Source organism: Giardia intestinalis, chromosome 4 (assembly GCF_000002435.2).
Source record: "Giardia intestinalis strain WB C6 chromosome 4, whole genome shotgun sequence".
NCBI classification, from domain to species: Eukaryota; Fornicata; order Diplomonadida; family Hexamitidae; genus Giardia; species Giardia duodenalis.
Window position 1 is genome coordinate 2399899 of NC_051859.1, and position 20479 is coordinate 2420377.

Here is a 20479-nt window from a genome sequence, read left to right on the forward strand (position 1 = left end):
GAGGCAGAAGAGGAAGGGAGGGGCGGGGCATTTTAATTCGCAAAATGAACTCGACGGAGAACGCGTAATCGCTCGACGGTGGCCCTGAAGAGGCATCGGACGGTACTCAGTCTGTTCACTAATAACCAGGCAGCGCACCCCTGCCAGCTAAACAACCAGTCCTCTGTCTCTTCGTAGGGAACAGGCAGAGCTACACTTGTTGAAGGAGCTCGGGTGTCACGCGACGCACGAGGACGTATCCCTTCCAGTCTCTTGCACGACTTCTCCAGCTTGTACTGCACAGTGCGAGCAGGCAAGGTCGATGCAAAACCGTTTACAAACACCGAACGTGATACTTGGCACCCGCTGAGGTAGAGCAGGCACTGCTGTATCACTAGACATACACCGATGAAGCTTGACAACCCTACATCGACTTGGAGGAAATGAGCGTCATAGTACTGGGGGACGCATCGATGCGTCTGCCCCTAAAAATGAACCACCAGCAAAGGAAACCGACCAAGACACCGACGACAAGCACGGCCATCGTTGTGCCTGCAGCAATTGCCACCAATTTCTTTTTGGTGAGCGTCTTGACCGGAGCGCAGATGCCCTTCGTGAGGACCGCGTCGAGCTCGCACATGCACACCCCCTGGTTCGATGAGGCCCTGGCACCGCACCCTTCTGCACACGTCCGCTGGTCTACTTGAACGTTGTGGCCCGAGGTGGCACACAAGAGGCACCTGCCCGACTCATCGCAGGCAGCACACGACGGCATGCCAGAGGGACACTCGGTTGGGAGCACACACCCGGACCTGTCCAGCGCCGGCAGGAAGCCCCGCTCGCACCAGCACCTCCGCACGCCGCCGGACACCTCTCCCACCACCTTGTCCCCGGTGCACTCCTCCAAGCACGACTGCCCGTCCAGGCTCACGAAGAGCTCCCCCGCGCACTCTGTGCAGAAGGAGGCATGCCCGCAGGTCTTGCACCCCGGAGTGGCGCAGGGCAGGCACGCGTCTCCGTATGCGTAGTACCCGTCCACACAGGCACCGGGGTCGACGCAGCCCCCGGTGGCGGCACCTGAGGCCTTCTTCAGGAGCTTGTCAGAGGGGCACCTGGTGCAGCGGCCGGGGCCAGGGGCAGTGCACGCCAGACATGTCGGATCGCACTCCAGTAGCTTTCCATCGGGCGATATCCCGTACCCCTCCTTGGTCGTTGTGCACTTCCCGCCTGACTGCTTGTCACAGATAGTGCTTCCCGGATAGTGTGCCTTTGTGTAGCAGCCCCCGTTCATCAGGAAGGCCGCTCCTGAGCATGTAGTACAAGTACCATTTGCCGTGCTGGTACAGTACGCGTCTTTTTGTGTGTTCGGAATACACACCCCGTTGAGAGGGTACATATTCGAGTCCTTGCAGCGCGTGCAGTACCTGCTGCCATCGATGGTGATGCCGCACTCTGCACAGTCGTCACCAACAGCGCACTCATCTACACACTTTGCATTATCGTCTGCAACGACTAACGACTCCAGGATCTTGCCGGGGCTGCACTGCTGGCAGCCGGTTGGTGTGCCATCCTTGCAGACAGCACATGAGTCCGTGCATGGTGTACACGTTCCGGAGCTGTTGTAGAACGTCGGCTTACAGACGCATCGACACGACACTTCAGTTGACTCGCTCCCCTCTGCTACCTTCGTGCACACTCCCTGAGTGTCTCCGCTGCAGCCTTCACTGCAGGATCTCCCATCCACTCCTAGGTATCCCGTCGAGCACCGCGTACACGTCACACCGTTATTGTACCCGCATGTAGCGCAGCCACGCACACCACTGCTGGTATCACCGCACAGGTATCGGTCGCCCCCCTCAGCTTTAGAGAAGGTGAAGTTAAAATTGCTACGCCATTGCTTACACACTCCACCCGCTGCTTCCAGACAGAGCTTTGAACCAACGTGGGAGTCTCTGTTATAGCAACCACCATAGAACAAGAAAGACTTCCCAGTGCTGGAGCAGTCTGTGCACAACCCTCTACTTGCATCTTTCGTGCAGTCAGAAAACAGGCTTCTGGAGGCGCTTTCCCCGACGAGAGTGCACCCCCCATTCTTGGGTGCATGCGACGTGTTCACGCACTCCGTGCAGATCGTCACGTTGTCTAGCTCGTACTGGTTCGCCTCTGCGCATATGGCAAATCCAGTCGAACTGTGTCGGCTGTAGCATCCATATTCATAGAACAAATGTGTCTTGTAGCATGACGTGCAGTAACCATTGACGCAGTTGTGAAGCCCTTTGGCTTGACACTGATAGTCAACTGGACCGATCCCGTTATTCTGTTTAGTATAACTGCATTTAGTGCACAACGCTGTACCTATCTCGCCTTTAATCGGTTGGATGCAGTACAGGCAATCGGAAGCGCCCCTGTACCCTCCAAATCCGACTGTATCGGAGCACAAGATACACCTTTCAGCTGCACTTGTGTCTGGGTTGGTAAAGACATACTTTTCAGTGGTGCTCACGTTGCACTCAGTGCACCTGCTGCTTGTTGCTTGACGACAGATCTCGCTCCCGATAGTAGATTGATCTATTGTATAGCAGCCACCGTAGAATAGAAACACGTTTTGCTCTGATTTGCACTCGACACACCGAGTCGGCGACGAGGTGTCATCTGGAACGCATGTAGAAGAATCATCCAGCAGCTGACACTTTCCATTTATCGGGACGTAGCCAGAAACGCACTGGGTGCACAGCTCTTCCCACCCCATAAAGACACACCTATTCTGGGCGCAGCTATCCCTGTGTTTGTTACATTCCACACCGAAGTTGTTGTGATACGTGTATGTGGAGGCCCCGCAGGAGGAGGCAAGGAGGAGTAGTGCTGGAAGACCTAGCATCGGTTTTTTGATTGTGGAAAGCTGCTGCAGCGTTTATCCAATAGACTCTTATGTGCATAAACTCGCCACTCAGCAATGTCTTGGATAAGCGCCTCTGGCTTTGCCGAGTGGAAATTCCTTGAGGTCTACCCTCTGTTCTCTTTGTTTGTCTCTGTAAATCTAGAGCTTGAGATGCTGCTCTTCGCAGAGATGCGCGTCGAGTGGGCGGTTTCCTTGGGGGCCATGCAACGGGAGACTTGAGTAAGCTTAGTTATAAGTCCACTATCAGAGGCACTGTCCGTAAGTGCTGAACGGACTGGGCACACAATCTGCACGGTTGAGCCCCGGAACGTGGGCCATCGACACTTCTGATTCTGGTCACAGTGAGTGTTATCCTCTTATGAGCAGATGCGCATGGAACCTGTGGCAGGGGAAACAGGGTTACGAGAAGCTGTGGCGATCATGCCCAGATAGCCGTGGAGGGTACATAAGAATCCATGTGTGGGCGCTCTAGGCATTCCAGGAGGACCCAGTAGAGGCAGCAGTCGATGTCACTGCTAAAAAATGACGGCCAGCCGACTTCTCGCCTCTGTGTGGTGGTCCTGAACAGAGCACAGCTGAGGCTTGTCGGCGACTTTTCCTCTTATCCAGGCAGATTGTATGAGAGCATAGTGAGGTTACATAACGGTGGACGCGTTTACTACCTGAGTCACGCCTTCCCCCTACATATGAACCACCAGCAGAGGAAGCCGACGAGGCCCCCCACGACGACGACCACGGCGACGGAGATCCCCGCGATGGCGCCTGTGCTGAGGCCGCTCCTGTTGGTGCCAGAGGACACACACTTACCATTGTCTAGACTGAAGCCACTGTTGCACTCCCCACATATATTATCCATCACACAGCTCTTACAACCACCCACAGAGCACAGGACACACCCACTGCCGTCCCTGTTGGGCTTCCTATCACTGTCACAGGAGGTACACACAGCAGCAGCCATACCACCCTCAGTCAGAGCTGTTGGGGCTGTGCACTGTGAGCAGCCATCCACCCCCACGTATGCCTTAGCAGTATCACCAGTGCCTGTCAGTGTGCCTAGGGGGTTGCTACAAGCCAACACGGACTGATCAGTGTTGGATGCCCCTGGGACCAGGAAGTACTTATTACTTGCTGCCTCTGTGCATATCCCATTACTACTTGATGCCTTGCACATGAAGCTACCTGGTTCTTGACCAACCTTATAACAGCCTCCCATATATAAGAAGTACCCTTGAGCACACTGTGTACATGTATGACTGTCACAGGTATTAGTTCCTTTCTTATTATTATCACTAGTACATATACCATCAATAGGGAACTTATTAGCCTCTCCACAGTAAGAACAATAGTGCTTTGTGGTGCCCTGATCATCTATTATCATGGCATCACAGGCGCCAGAGGTACCACCGCAAGCCGTTGTATCCTCGCAGGTCTTTGTACATGTGACCCCAGTTGAAGGGGTACCGTTTTGCTTGTAGTTGGGCTTACAGGAGTTGCAGGTCAACGAGCCAGAGAAGGTGCACGTTGCACATCCATCGATGCCCCCCTGTGCATTATCACAAGCAACGCACTCACCAGTAGGACCACTGCCTTTCATGAAGAATCCAGGCTTGCATTTAGTACACTGATTATTGCCAGTTTGAGTGCAGGTGGCACAATTATCACCACAGGCTGCGCATGTAACCGTACCACTACCACTACTGTAGTATCCAGCTAAGCACTCTGAGCAGGTTGGATTGGCACTTGCTGTCTTCGTGCAAGCCTTACAGCCAGCAATGCCTTTGTTCTTTGGGTCTGATCCGCTGGTATCGCTGCACAAGACACACGCAGCATCACCATCTGCCTTGAAGTGATCAGCATCCTCGCAGCCAGAGCTTATATCGACGCATGTCGTGGTGCCATCGATGGCCGTCTTCACCTTCTTATTGTTATTACAGGCGGTGCACTGGGGCTTACTGACAGTCGCATTGTACTTACAGGTAGTACATGCTTGATCTATCGTACTGCATTCCTTGCACGTTCCAGACTCTGGGTCTGGATAAACGGTGCTCGTGCATTGATCACTAGTTACGCAAGTCTTATCACCCTTCAAGTACTTCCCCTCTGGACACGATGTGCACTGGGCCGCCGATGTCTCACAGGTCAGACAAGTACCATCACACTTGCTACATGCCTGAAAGTCCTTGTAGTACCCTGCTTGACAGGCAGTACACGTGGCTGCCCCCTTATTACTATCTGACTTGGTGCATGTGGCGCAGTTAGCCACCCCCGTATACCCATCTGCTCCCGTGGCATCATGACAGAGTATGCACTCCCTTCCCTTCTCTGGTGCTGTAGCAGGGTTCTGGAATACGTACTTGTTATCTGTCTTACAAGCAGTGCACAGTCCATTACTGGCTGCTGTGCATATCACCCACTATCACACACTGCACAGCATTCACTACCTAAGTCACGCCTTCCCTCTACACACGAACCACCAGCAGAGGAAGCCGACGAGGCCCCCCACGACGGCGACCACAGCCACGGAGATCCCCGCGATGGCCCCCGCGGAGAGCCCGCTCCTGTTGGCGCCAGAGGACACGCACCTGCCACCCTCTAGTCTGTACCCATCACTGCACTGGCCGCACTTGTTCTCCTCGCTGCACCTGACGCACCCGTCGATACTGCAGGCGATGCACTGGGAGCCGTCCAGGCTGGGCCTCTGGTCTTTACTGGTACAGCCCTCGCACTTATCGCCTGCTCCACAGTGCGAACATCCACTAACGGTACATGCGAAGCACCCGCTCCCAGCCAGGTTGGGCTTGTTGTTGCCGCTACACGCTGTGCACGTGGCGGGGGCCATGCCAGGAGCCTCTAGCTGTGTCGGGGCTGTACATGCTGAGCAGCCATCTACTCCCACATATGCCTTAGCAGTATCACCAGTGCCTGTCAGTGTGCCTAGGGGGTTGCTACAAGCCAACACGGACTGATCAGTGTTGGATGCCCCTGGGACCAGGAAGTACCTATTGTTGGCCGCCTCTGTGCATATCCCACTACTATCTGCTGTCTTGCACATATAGTTGCCAGGCTGAGCTGATACACTATAACAGCCACCCATGTATAGGAAGTACCCCGTAGTACATGATGTACAGACATGGTTGTTACAAGTATTACTTTGAGCATCACTATTACATATACCATCGATAGGGAACTTATTGGTCTCTCCACAGTATGAACAATAGTGCTTTGCATTGCCCTTATCATCTATTATCATGGCATCGCAAGCTCCAGAGGTACCACCACAAGCTGTAGGATCCTCACAAGTCTTGGTACATGTGACAGAGCCAGGACTGCTATCGCTCTGCTTGCGATAGTTGGGCTTACAATCGGTGCACTTGAAAGTATTGCCATCATTCGAGCAGACACTGCATCCATCGATGCCACCTTTGGCTGTGTCACTACAAGGGACGCACTCCTTTGTTACACCCTCGGTTTTTAGGAAGTATCCCGGCATGCATTCAGTACATTTGTTAATGTCAGTTTCAGCAGTACACTTTGCACAGGTATCAGCGCATTTCTTCGTACAAGTATTAGTCTCAAGAAAACGACCCGATAGGCATTCAGAGCACGTTGTTTTGGTACCTGCCTCCTTGGTGCATTTGTTGCAATCGGCAACACCCTTGTTTGTATTCTCATTATTTCCACTAATATCACCACATAGATAACAGGCTGAGTCATCGTCTGCCTTGAAGTGATTCTCATCCACACATCCAGAGCTCATATCAACACAGGTTGTCGTTCCATCCAGCTCTGTCTTTACCTTCTTATTACCGCAGTCACTGCATACCGGCTTCTGTAGCTTTGCATCGTACGTGCAAGCAGTGCACTCTGGTATGCCCCCCTGCTCTGCTGCACCGTTACAGGCTGTGCACTTGCCGGTGCTTGGGTCGGGGTACTGGTTATTATCGCAGGTTTTTGAGCACGACCCGTCTGACTTCAGATAGAAGCCCGCTTTACAAGATGAACACTGATTCTGACCGGCCCCGGTACATGTGGCACAGTTGTCATTACATTTGGTACATGCCTGAGAGTCCATGTAGTATCCATCTCTGCAGGTACTACACGTGGCAGGTCCTGTACTACTGTCTGACTTGGTACACTGTGCGCAGTTAGCCACCCCCGTATATCCATCTGCTCCATTGATATCGGAGCACAGTATGCACTCCCTTCCCTTCTCTGGTGTTGCAGCCGGGTTCTTGAACAGGCCGTTAGCTGTATTACACTCAGTGCACACTCCTCCCTCAGCCTTTGTACATATCTCACTCCACTATCATACTATCACACGCTATCACCCATTATCACCCTCTATCACACATTATCACCCATTATCATCACTCATAGCATTCACTACCTAAGTCACGCCTTCCCTCTACACACGAACCACCAGCAGAGGAAGCCCACGAGGCCCCCCACGACAGCGACCACAGCCACGGAGATCCCCGCGATGGCCCCCGCGGAGAGCCCGCTCCTGTTGGCGCCAGAGGACACGCACCTGCCACCCTCTAGTCTGTACCCATCACTGCACTGGCCGCACTTGTTCTCCTCGCTGCACCTGACGCACCCGTCGATACTGCAGGCGATGCACTGGGAGCCGTCCAGGCTGGGCCTCTGGTCTTTACTGGTACAGCCCTCGCACTTATCGCCTGCTCCACAGTGCGAACATCCACTAACGGTACATGCGAAGCACCCGCTCCCAGCCAGGTTGGGCTTGTTGTTGCCGCTACACGCTGTGCACGTGGCGGGGGCCATGCCAGGAGCCTCTAGCTGTGTCGGGGCTGTACATGCTGAGCAGCCATCTACTCCCACATATGCCTTAGCAGTATCACCAGTGCCTGTCAGTGTGCCTAGGGGGTTGCTACAAGCCAACACGGACTGATCAGTGTTGGATGCCCCTGGGACCAGGAAGTACTTATTACTTGCTGCCTCTGTGCATATCCCATTACTACTTGATGCCTTGCACATGAAGCTACCTGGTTCTTGACCAACCTTATAACAGCCTCCCATATATAAGAAGTACCCTTGAGCACACTGTGTACATGTATGACTGTCACAGGTATTAGTTCCTTTCTTATTATTATCACTAGTACATATACCATCAATAGGGAACTTATTAGCCTCTCCACAGTAAGAACAATAGTGCTTTGTGGTGCCCTGATCATCTATTATCATGGCATCACAGGCGCCAGAGGTACCACCGCAAGCCGTTGTATCCTCGCAGGTCTTTGTACATGTGACCCCAGTTGAAGGGGTACCGTTTTGCTTGTAGTTGGGCTTACAGGAGTTGCAGGTCAACGAGCCAGAGAAGGTGCACGTTGCACATCCATCGATGCCCCCCTGTGCATTATCACAAGCAACGCACTCACCAGTAGGACCACTGCCTTTCATGAAGAATCCAGGCTTGCATTTAGTACACTGATTATTGCCAGTTTGAGTGCAGGTGGCACAATTATCACCACAGGCTGCGCATGTAACCGTACCACTACCACTACTGTAGTATCCAGCTAAGCACTCTGAGCAGGTTGGATTGGCACTTGCTGTCTTCGTGCAAGCCTTACAGCCAGCAATGCCTTTGTTCTTTGGGTCTGATCCGCTGGTATCGCTGCACAAGACACACGCAGCATCACCATCTGCCTTGAAGTGATCAGCATCCTCGCAGCCAGAGCTTATATCGACGCATGTCGTGGTGCCATCGATGGCCGTCTTCACCTTCTTATTGTTATTACAGGCGGTGCACTGGGGCTTACTGACAGTCGCATTGTACTTACAGGTAGTACATGCTTGATCTATCGTACTGCATTCCTTGCACGTTCCAGACTCTGGGTCTGGATAAACGGTGCTCGTGCATTGATCACTAGTTACGCAAGTCTTATCACCCTTCAAGTACTTCCCCTCTGGACACGATGTGCACTGGGCCGCCGATGTCTCACAGGTCAGACAAGTACCATCACACTTGCTACATGCCTGAAAGTCCTTGTAGTACCCTGCTTGACAGGCAGTACACGTGGCTGCCCCCTTATTACTATCTGACTTGGTGCATGTGGCGCAGTTAGCCACCCCCGTATACCCATCTGCTCCCGTGGCATCATGACAGAGTATGCACTCCCTTCCCTTCTCTGGTGCTGTAGCAGGGTTCTGGAATACGTACTTGTTATCTGTCTTACAAGCAGTGCACAGTCCATTACTGGCTGCTGTGCATATCACCCACTATCACACACTGCACAGCATTCACTACCTAAGTCACGCCTTCCCTCTACACACGAACCACCAGCAGAGGAAGCCGACGAGGCCCCCCACGACGGCGACCACAGCCACGGAGATCCCCGCGATGGCGCCCGTGGAGAGCCCGCTCCTGTTGGTGCTCGTAGACACACAGGAGGTCCCACTGCTGTCAGGGCTGTATCCACTGTTGCACACACAGACAGAGTTATCATCAGTGGAGTTGCTGGGGCAGCCATCCACGCATGACTTCCTCCCAGGGCTCACCTTCTTACCACTACTACACACCTCGCACATGTCATCCCTGTTGCAGTGGGAGCATCCACTAATGGCACATGAGAAGCACCCACTGCCGTCCCTGTTGGGCTTCCTATCACTGTCACAGGAGGTACACACAGCAGCAGCCATACCACCCTCAGTCAGAGCTGTTGGGGCTGTGCACTGTGAGCAGCCATCCACCCCCACGTATGCCTTAGCAGTACCTTGAGGGTCTACTAGTGTGCCTAGGGGGTTGCCACAGGCTAGTACAGACTGATCAGTAGCCTTTGCTTCTGGGACTACGAAGTACCTATCATTGGCATTGGGAGTAGTACAGACACCAGCTGTTGTTGCTTCGGAGCACATGAGGCTACCAGGCACCTCTGTTGCTTTATAACAGCCACCCATATAGAGGAAGTAGTTGTTGGTGCACCGCGTACATACACCATCGGCGCAGGTATTACCTGCAAGTGCATTGGTGCACTTCCCATTAATGGGGCCATAGCCGGCGCCAACACACTTTGAACAGTAAGAGAGCATGCTGCCGTCGTTGCCGACCACGATGGCGTCGCAGGCCCCTGCTGTCCCCCCGCATGCAGTCTCATCTTCACAGGTCTTTGTACACGTATAGTCATCCCCTGCATCTCCATTAAGCTGTTTCTTATAGTTAGGCTTACAGTCAGTACATTTGAATCCACCACTGTTAGAGCATGCACTGCACCCATCGCGGCCACCATTTGCTGTATCACTACATGAGATGCACTCACCAGAGGAGCTATCCTTCAAGAAGTACCCTTGCTTGCAGGTCGTGCATTGGTCTTTTGTATCCTTAGCACAGGTGGCACAGTTCTCACCACAGGCTGTGCATGTAGCGGTATTACCACTTGCACTATTGTAATATCCATCGAGGCACTTTGTACATGTAGTTTTAGAGGAGCAGGTATCACAACCTAGAATCCCACCATTTTTAGTATCACCACATGGAACACAAGCTTTTGGAGATTGTTCAAGGAAGTGCGTATTGCCACTTGTGCACTCTGCCTCCGCAACACACGTCGCTGACCCATCGGGGTTCACCTTAAGAAGCAGGTTTCCTCCACTATTACACCCAGTGCACACAGGCTTCTGAAGAGTGTCGCTGTATGCACACGTAGCACATTCATTGACACTTGTGTCCGTGCAGGCCTTGCATTGGCCTGTTTTTGGGTCTGCATACTTACCATTGTCACATTGATTAGCATCCACACACTTGTCAGCCTTCAGGAACTTCCCCTCAACGCAGGCGGTACACTGAGTCGGAGTATCAGCTGAGCAGGCAGAGCAGCCCTCTCCGCACTTCACACATGCACTGTCCTTCTTAACGAACCCATCTTGACAGGCAGTACATGTGACAGGTCCTGCACTCTGTGGTGCCTGACACTGTGCGCAGTTAGCCACCCCCGTATATCCATCTGCTCCCTTGATATCATGACAGAGGATGCACTCACTACCCTTCTCTGGTGTTGCAGCAGGGTTCTTGAACAGGCCGTTATCTGCCTTACAAGTAGTGCACACTCCTCCCTCAGCCTTTGTACATATCTCACTCCACTATCATACTATCACACACTATCACCCATTATCACCCTCTATCACACATTATCACCCATTATCATCACTCATAGCATTCACTACCTAAGTCACGCCTTCCCTCTACACACGAACCACCAGCAGAGGAAGCCCACGAGGCCCCCCACGACAGCGACCACAGCCACGGAGATCCCCGCGATGGCCCCCGCGGAGAGCCCGCTCCTGTTGGCGCCAGAGGACACGCACCTGCCACCCTCTAGTCTGTACCCATCACTGCACTGGCCGCACTTGTTCTCCTCGCTGCACCTGACGCACCCGTCGATACTGCAGGCGATGCACTGGGAGCCGTCCAGGCTGGGCCTCTGGTCTTTACTGGTACAGCCCTCGCACTTATCGCCTGCTCCACAGTGCGAACATCCACTAACGGTACATGCGAAGCACCCGCTCCCAGCCAGGTTGGGCTTGTTGTTGCCGCTACACGCTGTGCACGTGGCGGGGGCCATGCCAGGAGCCTCTAGCTGTGTCGGGGCTGTACATGCTGAGCAGCCATCTACTCCCACATATGCCTTAGCAGTATCACCAGTGCCTGTCAGTGTGCCTAGGGGGTTGCTACAAGCCAACACGGACTGATCAGTGTTGGATGCCCCTGGGACCAGGAAGTACCTATTGTTGGCCGCCTCTGTGCATATCCCACTACTATCTGCTGTCTTGCACATATAGTTGCCAGGCTGAGCTGATACACTATAACAGCCACCCATGTATAGGAAGTACCCCGTAGTACATGATGTACAGACATGGTTGTTACAAGTATTACTTTGAGCATCACTATTACATATACCATCGATAGGGAACTTATTGGTCTCTCCACAGTATGAACAATAGTGCTTTGCATTGCCCTTATCATCTATTATCATGGCATCGCAAGCTCCAGAGGTACCACCACAAGCTGTAGGATCCTCACAAGTCTTGGTACATGTGACAGAGCCAGGACTGCTATCGCTCTGCTTGCGATAGTTGGGCTTACAATCGGTGCACTTGAAAGTATTGCCATCATTCGAGCAGACACTGCATCCATCGATGCCACCTTTGGCTGTGTCACTACAAGGGACGCACTCCTTTGTTACACCCTCGGTTTTTAGGAAGTATCCCGGCATGCATTCAGTACATTTGTTAATGTCAGTTTCAGCAGTACACTTTGCACAGGTATCAGCGCATTTCTTCGTACAAGTATTAGTCTCAAGAAAACGACCCGATAGGCATTCAGAGCACGTTGTTTTGGTACCTGCCTCCTTGGTGCATTTGTTGCAATCGGCAACACCCTTGTTTGTATTCTCATTATTTCCACTAATATCACCACATAGATAACAGGCTGAGTCATCGTCTGCCTTGAAGTGATTCTCATCCACACATCCAGAGCTCATATCAACACAGGTTGTCGTTCCATCCAGCTCTGTCTTTACCTTCTTATTACCGCAGTCACTGCATACCGGCTTCTGTAGCTTTGCATCGTACGTGCAAGCAGTGCACTCTGGTATGCCCCCCTGCTCTGCTGCACCGTTACAGGCTGTGCACTTGCCGGTGCTTGGGTCGGGGTACTGGTTATTATCGCAGGTTTTTGAGCACGACCCGTCTGACTTCAGATAGAAGCCCGCTTTACAAGATGAACACTGATTCTGACCGGCCCCGGTACATGTGGCACAGTTGTCATTACATTTGGTACATGCCTGAGAGTCCATGTAGTATCCATCTCTGCAGGTACTACACGTGGCAGGTCCTGTACTACTGTCTGACTTGGTACACTGTGCGCAGTTAGCCACCCCCGTATATCCATCTGCTCCATTGATATCGGAGCACAGTATGCACTCCCTTCCCTTCTCTGGTGTTGCAGCCGGGTTCTTGAACAGGCCGTTAGCTGTATTACACTCAGTGCACACTCCTCCCTCAGCCTTTGTACATATCTCACTCCACTATCATACTATCACACACTATCACCCATTATCACCCTCTATCACACATTATCACCCATTATCATCACTCATAGCATTCACTACCTAAGTCACGCCTTCCCTCTACACACGAACCACCAGCAGAGGAAGCCCACGAGGCCCCCCACGACAGCGACCACAGCCACGGAGATCCCCGCGATGGCCCCCGCGGAGAGCCCGCTCCTGTTGGCGCCAGAGGACACACACTTACCATTGTCTAGACTGAAGCCACTGTTGCACTCCCCACACACACCGTCCACCACACAGCTCTTACAACCACCCACAGAGCACAGGACACACCCACTGCCGTCCCTGTTGGGCTTCCTATCACTGTCACAGGAGGTACACACAGCAGCAGCCATACCACCCTCAGTCAGAGCTGTTGGGGCTGTGCACTGTGAGCAGCCATCCACCCCCACGTATGCCTTAGCAGTACCTTGAGGGTCTACTAGTGTGCCTAGGGGGTTGCCACAGGCTAGTACAGACTGATCAGTAGCCTTTGCTTCTGGGACTACGAAGTACCTATCATTGGCATTGGGAGTAGTACAGACACCAGCTGTTGTTGCTTCGGAGCACATGAGGCTACCAGGCACCTCTGTTGCTTTATAACAGCCACCCATATAGAGGAAGTAGTTGTTGGTGCACCGCGTACATACACCATCGGCGCAGGTATTACCTGCAAGTGCATTGGTGCACTTCCCATTAATGGGGCCATAGCCGGCGCCAACACACTTTGAACAGTAAGAGAGCATGCTGCCGTCGTTGCCGACCACGATGGCGTCGCAGGCCCCTGCTGTCCCCCCGCATGCAGTCTCATCTTCACAGGTCTTTGTACACGTATAGTCATCCCCTGCATCTCCATTAAGCTGTTTCTTATAGTTAGGCTTACAGTCAGTACATTTGAATCCACCACTGTTAGAGCATGCACTGCACCCATCGCGGCCACCATTTGCTGTATCACTACATGAGATGCACTCACCAGAGGAGCTATCCTTCAAGAAGTACCCTTGCTTGCAGGTCGTGCATTGGTCTTTTGTATCCTTAGCACAGGTGGCACAGTTCTCACCACAGGCTGTGCATGTAGCGGTATTACCACTTGCACTATTGTAATATCCATCGAGGCACTTTGTACATGTAGTTTTAGAGGAGCAGGTATCACAACCTAGAATCCCACCATTTTTAGTATCACCACATGGAACACAAGCTTTTGGAGATTGTTCAAGGAAGTGCGTATTGCCACTTGTGCACTCTGCCTCCGCAACACACGTCGCTGACCCATCGGGGTTCACCTTAAGAAGCAGGTTTCCTCCACTATTACACCCAGTGCACACAGGCTTCTGAAGAGTGTCGCTGTATGCACACGTAGCACATTCATTGACACTTGTGTCCGTGCAGGCCTTGCATTGGCCTGTTTTTGGGTCTGCATACTTACCATTGTCACATTGATTAGCATCCACACACTTGTCAGCCTTCAGGAACTTCCCCTCAACGCAGGCGGTACACTGAGTCGGAGTATCAGCTGAGCAGGCAGAGCAGCCCTCTCCGCACTTCACACATGCACTGTCCTTCTTAACGAACCCATCTTGACAGGCAGTACATGTGACAGGTCCTGCACTCTGTGGTGCCTGACACTGTGCGCAGTTAGCCACCCCCGTATATCCATCTGCTCCCTTGATATCATGACAGAGGATGCACTCACTACCCTTCTCTGGTGTTGCAGCCGGGTTCTTGAACAGGCCGTTAGCTGTATTACACTCAGTGCACACTCCTCCCTCAGCCTTTGTACATATCTCACTCCACTATCATACTATCACACGCTATCACCCATTATCACCCTCTATCACACATTATCACCCATTATCATCACTCATAGCATTCACTACCTAAGTCACGCCTTCCCTCTACACACGAACCACCAGCAGAGGAAGCCCACGAGGCCCCCCACGACAGCGACCACAGCCACGGAGATCCCCGCGATGGCCCCCGCGGAGAGCCCGCTCCTGTTGGCGCCAGAGGACACGCACCTGCCACCCTCTAGTCTGTACCCATCACTGCACTGGCCGCACTTGTTCTCCTCGCTGCACCTGACGCACCCGTCGATACTGCAGGCGATGCACTGGGAGCCGTCCAGGCTGGGCCTCTGGTCTTTACTGGTACAGCCCTCGCACTTATCGCCTGCTCCACAGTGCGAACATCCACTAACGGTACATGCGAAGCACCCGCTCCCAGCCAGGTTGGGCTTGTTGTTGCCGCTACACGCTGTGCACGTGGCGGGGGCCATGCCAGGAGCCTCTAGCTGTGTCGGGGCTGTACATGCTGAGCAGCCATCTACTCCCACATATGCCTTAGCAGTATCACCAGTGCCTGTCAGTGTGCCTAGGGGGTTGCTACAAGCCAACACGGACTGATCAGTGTTGGATGCCCCTGGGACCAGGAAGTACCTATTGTTGGCCGCCTCTGTGCATATCCCACTACTATCTGCTGTCTTGCACATATAGTTGCCAGGCTGAGCTGATACACTATAACAGCCACCCATGTATAGGAAGTACCCCGTAGTACATGATGTACAGACATGGTTGTTACAAGTATTACTTTGAGCATCACTATTACATATACCATCGATAGGGAACTTATTGGTCTCTCCACAGTATGAACAATAGTGCTTTGCATTGCCCTTATCATCTATTATCATGGCATCGCAAGCTCCAGAGGTACCACCACAAGCTGTAGGATCCTCACAAGTCTTGGTACATGTGACAGAGCCAGGACTGCTATCGCTCTGCTTGCGATAGTTGGGCTTACAATCGGTGCACTTGAAAGTATTGCCATCATTCGAGCAGACACTGCATCCATCGATGCCACCTTTGGCTGTGTCACTACAAGGGACGCACTCCTTTGTTACACCCTCGGTTTTTAGGAAGTATCCCGGCATGCATTCAGTACATTTGTTAATGTCAGTTTCAGCAGTACACTTTGCACAGGTATCAGCGCATTTCTTCGTACAAGTATTAGTCTCAAGAAAACGACCCGATAGGCATTCAGAGCACGTTGTTTTGGTACCTGCCTCCTTGGTGCATTTGTTGCAATCGGCAACACCCTTGTTTGTATTCTCATTATTTCCACTAATATCACCACATAGATAACAGGCTGAGTCATCGTCTGCCTTGAAGTGATTCTCATCCACACATCCAGAGCTCATATCAACACAGGTTGTCGTTCCATCCAGCTCTGTCTTTACCTTCTTATTACCGCAGTCACTGCATACCGGCTTCTGTAGCTTTGCATCGTACGTGCAAGCAGTGCACTCTGGTATGCCCCCCTGCTCTGCTGCACCGTTACAGGCTGTGCACTTGCCGGTGCTTGGGTCGGGGTACTGGTTATTATCGCAGGTTTTTGAGCACGACCCGTCTGACTTCAGATAGAAGCCCGCTTTACAAGATGAACACTGATTCTGACCGGCCCCGGTACATGTGGCACAGTTGTCATTACATTTGGTACATGCCTGAGAGTCCATGTAGTATCCATCTCTGCAGGTACTACACGTGGCAGGTCCTGTACTACTGTCTGACTTGGTACACTGTGCGCAGTTAGCCACCCCCGTATATCCATCTGCTCCATTGATATCGGAGCACAGTATGCACTCCCTTCCCTTCTCTGGTGTTGCAGCCGGGTTCTTGAACAGGCCGTTAGCTGTATTACACTCAGTGCACACTCCTCCCTCAGCCTTTGTACATATCTCACTCCACTATCATACTATCACACACTATCACCCATTATCACCCTCTATCACACATTATCACCCATTATCATCACTCATAGCATTCACTACCTAAGTCACGCCTTCCCTCTACACACGAACCACCAGCAGAGGAAGCCCACGAGGCCCCCCACGACAGCGATGACAGCGACGGAGATCCCCGCGATGGCCCCCGTGGAGAGCCCGCTCCTGTTGGCGCCAGAGGACACACACTTACCATTGTCTAGACTGAAGCCACTGTTGCACTCCCCACACACACCGTCCACCACACAGCTCTTACAACCACCCACAGAGCACAGGACACACCCACTGCCGTCCCTGTTGGGCTTCCTATCACTGTCACAGGAGGTACACACAGCAGCAGCCATACCACCCTCAGTCAGAGCTGTTGGGGCTGTGCACTGTGAGCAGCCATCCACCCCCACGTATGCCTTAGCAGTACCTTGAGGGTCTACTAGTGTGCCTAGGGGGTTGCCACAGGCTAGTACAGACTGATCAGTAGCCTTTGCTTCTGGGACTACGAAGTACCTATCATTGGCATTGGGAGTAGTACAGACACCAGCTGTTGTTGCTTCGGAGCACATGAGGCTACCAGGCACCTCTGTTGCTTTATAACAGCCACCCATATAGAGGAAGTAGTTGTTGGTGCACCGCGTACATACACCATCGGCGCAGGTATTACCTGCAAGTGCATTGGTGCACTTCCCATTAATGGGGCCATAGCCGGCGCCAACACACTTTGAACAGTAAGAGAGCATGCTGCCGTCGTTGCCGACCACGATGGCGTCGCAGGCCCCTGCTGTCCCCCCGCATGCAGTCTCATCTTCACAGGTCTTTGTACACGTATAGTCATCCCCTGCATCTCCATTAAGCTGTTTCTTATAGTTAGGCTTACAGTCAGTACATTTGAATCCACCACTGTTAGAGCATGCACTGCACCCATCGCGGCCACCATTTGCTGTATCACTACATGAGATGCACTCACCAGAGGAGCTATCCTTCAAGAAGTACCCTTGCTTGCAGGTCGTGCATTGGTCTTTTGTATCCTTAGCACAGGTGGCACAGTTCTCACCACAGGCTGTGCATGTAGCGGTATTACCACTTGCACTATTGTAATATCCATCGAGGCACTTTGTACATGTAGTTTTAGAGGAGCAGGTATCACAACCTAGAATCCCACCATTTTTAGTATCACCACATGGAACACAAGCTTTTGGAGATTGTTCAAGGAAGTGCGTATTGCCACTTGTGCACTCTGCCTCCGCAACACACGTCGCTGACCCATCGGGGTTCACCTTAAGAAGCAGGTTTCCTCCACTATTACACCCAGTGCACACAGGCTTCTGAAGAGTGTCGCTGTATGCACACGTAGCACATTCATTGACACTTGTGTCCGTGCAGGCCTTGCATTGGCCTGTTTTTGGGTCTGCATACTTACCATTGTCACATTGATTAGCATCCACACACTTGTCAGCCTTCAGGAACTTCCCCTCAACGCAGGCGGTACACTGAGTCGGAGTATCAGCTGAGCAGGCAGAGCAGCCCTCTCCGCACTTCACACATGCACTGTCCTTCTTAACGAACCCATCTTGACAGGCAGTACATGTGACAGGTCCTGCACTCTGTGGTGCCTGACACTGTGCGCAGTTAGCCACCCCCGTATATCCATCTGCTCCCTTGATATCATGACAGAGGATGCACTCACTACCCTTCTCTGGTGTTGCAGCAGGGTTCTTGAACAGGCCGTTATCTGCCTTACAAGTAGTGCACACTCCTCCCTCAGCCTTTGTACATATCTCACTCCACTATCATACTATCACACACTATCACCCATTATCACCCTCTATCACACATTATCACCCATTATCATCACTCATAGCATTCACTACCTAAGTCACGCCTTCCCTCTACACACGAACCACCAGCAGAGGAAGCCCACGAGGCCCCCCACGACAGCGACCACAGCCACGGAGATCCCCGCGATGGCCCCCGCGGAGAGCCCGCTCCTGTTGGCGCCAGAGGACACGCACCTGCCACCCTCTAGTCTGTACCCATCACTGCACTGGCCGCACTTGTTCTCCTCGCTGCACCTGACGCACCCGTCGATACTGCAGGCGATGCACTGGGAGCCGTCCAGGCTGGGCCTCTGGTCTTTACTGGTACAGCCCTCGCACTTATCGCCTGCTCCACAGTGCGAACATCCACTAACGGTACATGCGAAGCACCCGCTCCCAGCCAGGTTGGGCTTGTTGTTGCCGCTACACGCTGTGCACGTGGCGGGGGCCATGCCAGGAGCCTCTAGCTGTGTCGGGGCTGTACATGCTGAGCAGCCATCTACTCCCACATATGCCTTAGCAGTATCACCAGTGCCTGTCAGTGTGCCTAGGGGGTTGCTACAAGCCAACACGGACTGATCAGTGTTGGATGCCCCTGGGACCAGGAAGTACTTATTACTTGCTGCCTCTGTGCATATCCCATTACTACTTGATGCCTTGCACATGAAGCTACCTGGTTCTTGACCAACCTTATAACAGCCTCCCATATATAAGAAGTACCCTTGAGCACACTGTGTACATGTATGACTGTCACAGGTATTAGTTCCTTTCTTATTATTATCACTAGTACATATACCATCAATAGGGAACTTATTAGCCTCTCCACAGTAAGAACAATAGTGCTTTGTGGTGCCCTGATCATCTATTATCATGGCATCACAGGCGCCAGAGGTACCACCGCAAGCCGTTGTATCCTCGCAGGTCTTTGTACATGTGACCCCAGTTGAAGGGGTACCGTTTTGCTTGTAGTTGGGCTTACAGGAGTTGCAGGTCAACGAGCCAGAGAAGGTGCACGTTGCACATCCATCGATGCCCCCCTGTGCATTATCACAAGCAACGCACTCACCAGTAGGACCACTGCCTTTCATGAAGAATCCAGGCTTGCATTTAGTACACTGATTATTGCCAGTTTGAGTGCAGGTGGCACAATTATCACCACAGGCTGCGCATGTAACCGTACCACTACCACTACTGTAGTATCCAGCTAAGCACTCTGAGCAGGTTGGATTGGCACTTGCTGTCTTCGTGCAAGCCTTACAGCCAGCAATGCCTTTGTTCTTTGGGTCTGATCCGCTGGTATCGCTGCACAAGACACACGCAGCATCACCATCTGCCTTGAAGTGATCAGCATCCTCGCAGCCAGAGCTTATATCGACGCATGTCGTGGTGCCATCGATGGCCGTCTTCACCTTCTTATTGTTATTACAGGCGGTGCACTGGGGCTTACTGACAGTCGCATTGTACTTACAGGTAGTACATGCTTGATCTATCGTACTGCATTCCTTGCACGTTCCAGACTCTGGGTCTGGATAAACGGTGCTCGTGCATTGATCACTAGTTACGCAAGTCTTATCACCCTTCAAGTACTTCCCCTCTGGACACGATGTGCACTGGGCCGCCGATGTCTCACAGGTCAGACAAGTACCATCACACTTGCTACATGCCTGAAAGTCCTTGTAGTACCCTGCTTGACAGGCAGTACACGTGGCTGCCCCCTTATTACTATCTGACTTGGTGCATGTGGCGCAGTTAGCCACCCCCGTATACCCATCTGCTCCCGTGGCATCATGACAGAGTATGCACTCATTACCAGGGGTCACCTTCTCTGCCCCATTCTGGAATATGTACTGGTTATCTGTCTTACAAGCAGTGCACACTCCATCCTTGGCTGCTGTGCATATCATACTCCACTATCACCCTCTATCACACACTATCACACACTGTACAG

The 20479-nt window shown here is 52.5% G+C and overlaps 1 protein-coding gene and 9 pseudogenes across 2 annotated transcripts, besides 1 other annotated feature; all 10 read right to left on the bottom strand.

Annotated features, from left to right (window-relative positions):
- Window positions 1-403: 403 nt before the first annotated feature.
- GL50803_00112828 (High cysteine membrane protein Group 4) lies at window positions 404-2857 on the bottom strand (the record flags this gene model as incomplete). Its single annotated transcript, XM_001704875.1, has 1 exon — window positions 404-2857. The coding sequence occupies one exon, from the start codon at window positions 2855-2857 to the stop codon at window positions 404-406; it is 2454 nt and encodes an 817-aa protein (XP_001704927.1).
- A 688-nt stretch (window positions 2858-3545) lies between these two features.
- On the bottom strand, window positions 3546-5291 carry GL50803_0050235 (pVSP; annotated as a pseudogene; the record flags this gene model as incomplete).
- Window positions 5292-5324: 33 nt separating this feature from the next.
- GL50803_0050236 (pVSP) lies at window positions 5325-7181 on the bottom strand (annotated as a pseudogene; the record flags this gene model as incomplete).
- Window positions 7182-7270: 89 nt separating this feature from the next.
- GL50803_0050237 (pVSP) lies at window positions 7271-9118 on the bottom strand (annotated as a pseudogene; the record flags this gene model as incomplete).
- A 33-nt stretch (window positions 9119-9151) lies between these two features.
- GL50803_0050238 (pVSP) lies at window positions 9152-10975 on the bottom strand (annotated as a pseudogene; the record flags this gene model as incomplete).
- An 89-nt stretch (window positions 10976-11064) lies between these two features.
- Window positions 11065-12921, bottom strand: GL50803_0050239 (pVSP; annotated as a pseudogene; the record flags this gene model as incomplete).
- An 89-nt stretch (window positions 12922-13010) lies between these two features.
- GL50803_0050240 (pVSP) lies at window positions 13011-14738 on the bottom strand (annotated as a pseudogene; the record flags this gene model as incomplete).
- Window positions 14739-14827: 89 nt separating this feature from the next.
- On the bottom strand, window positions 14828-16684 carry GL50803_0050241 (pVSP; annotated as a pseudogene; the record flags this gene model as incomplete).
- An 89-nt stretch (window positions 16685-16773) lies between these two features.
- Window positions 16774-18501, bottom strand: GL50803_0050242 (pVSP; annotated as a pseudogene; the record flags this gene model as incomplete).
- An 89-nt stretch (window positions 18502-18590) lies between these two features.
- GL50803_0050243 lies at window positions 18591-20435 on the bottom strand (annotated as a pseudogene). The gene has a single exon.
- Window positions 18591-20435: a sequence feature (pVSP).
- Window positions 20436-20479: the final 44 nt, after the last annotated feature.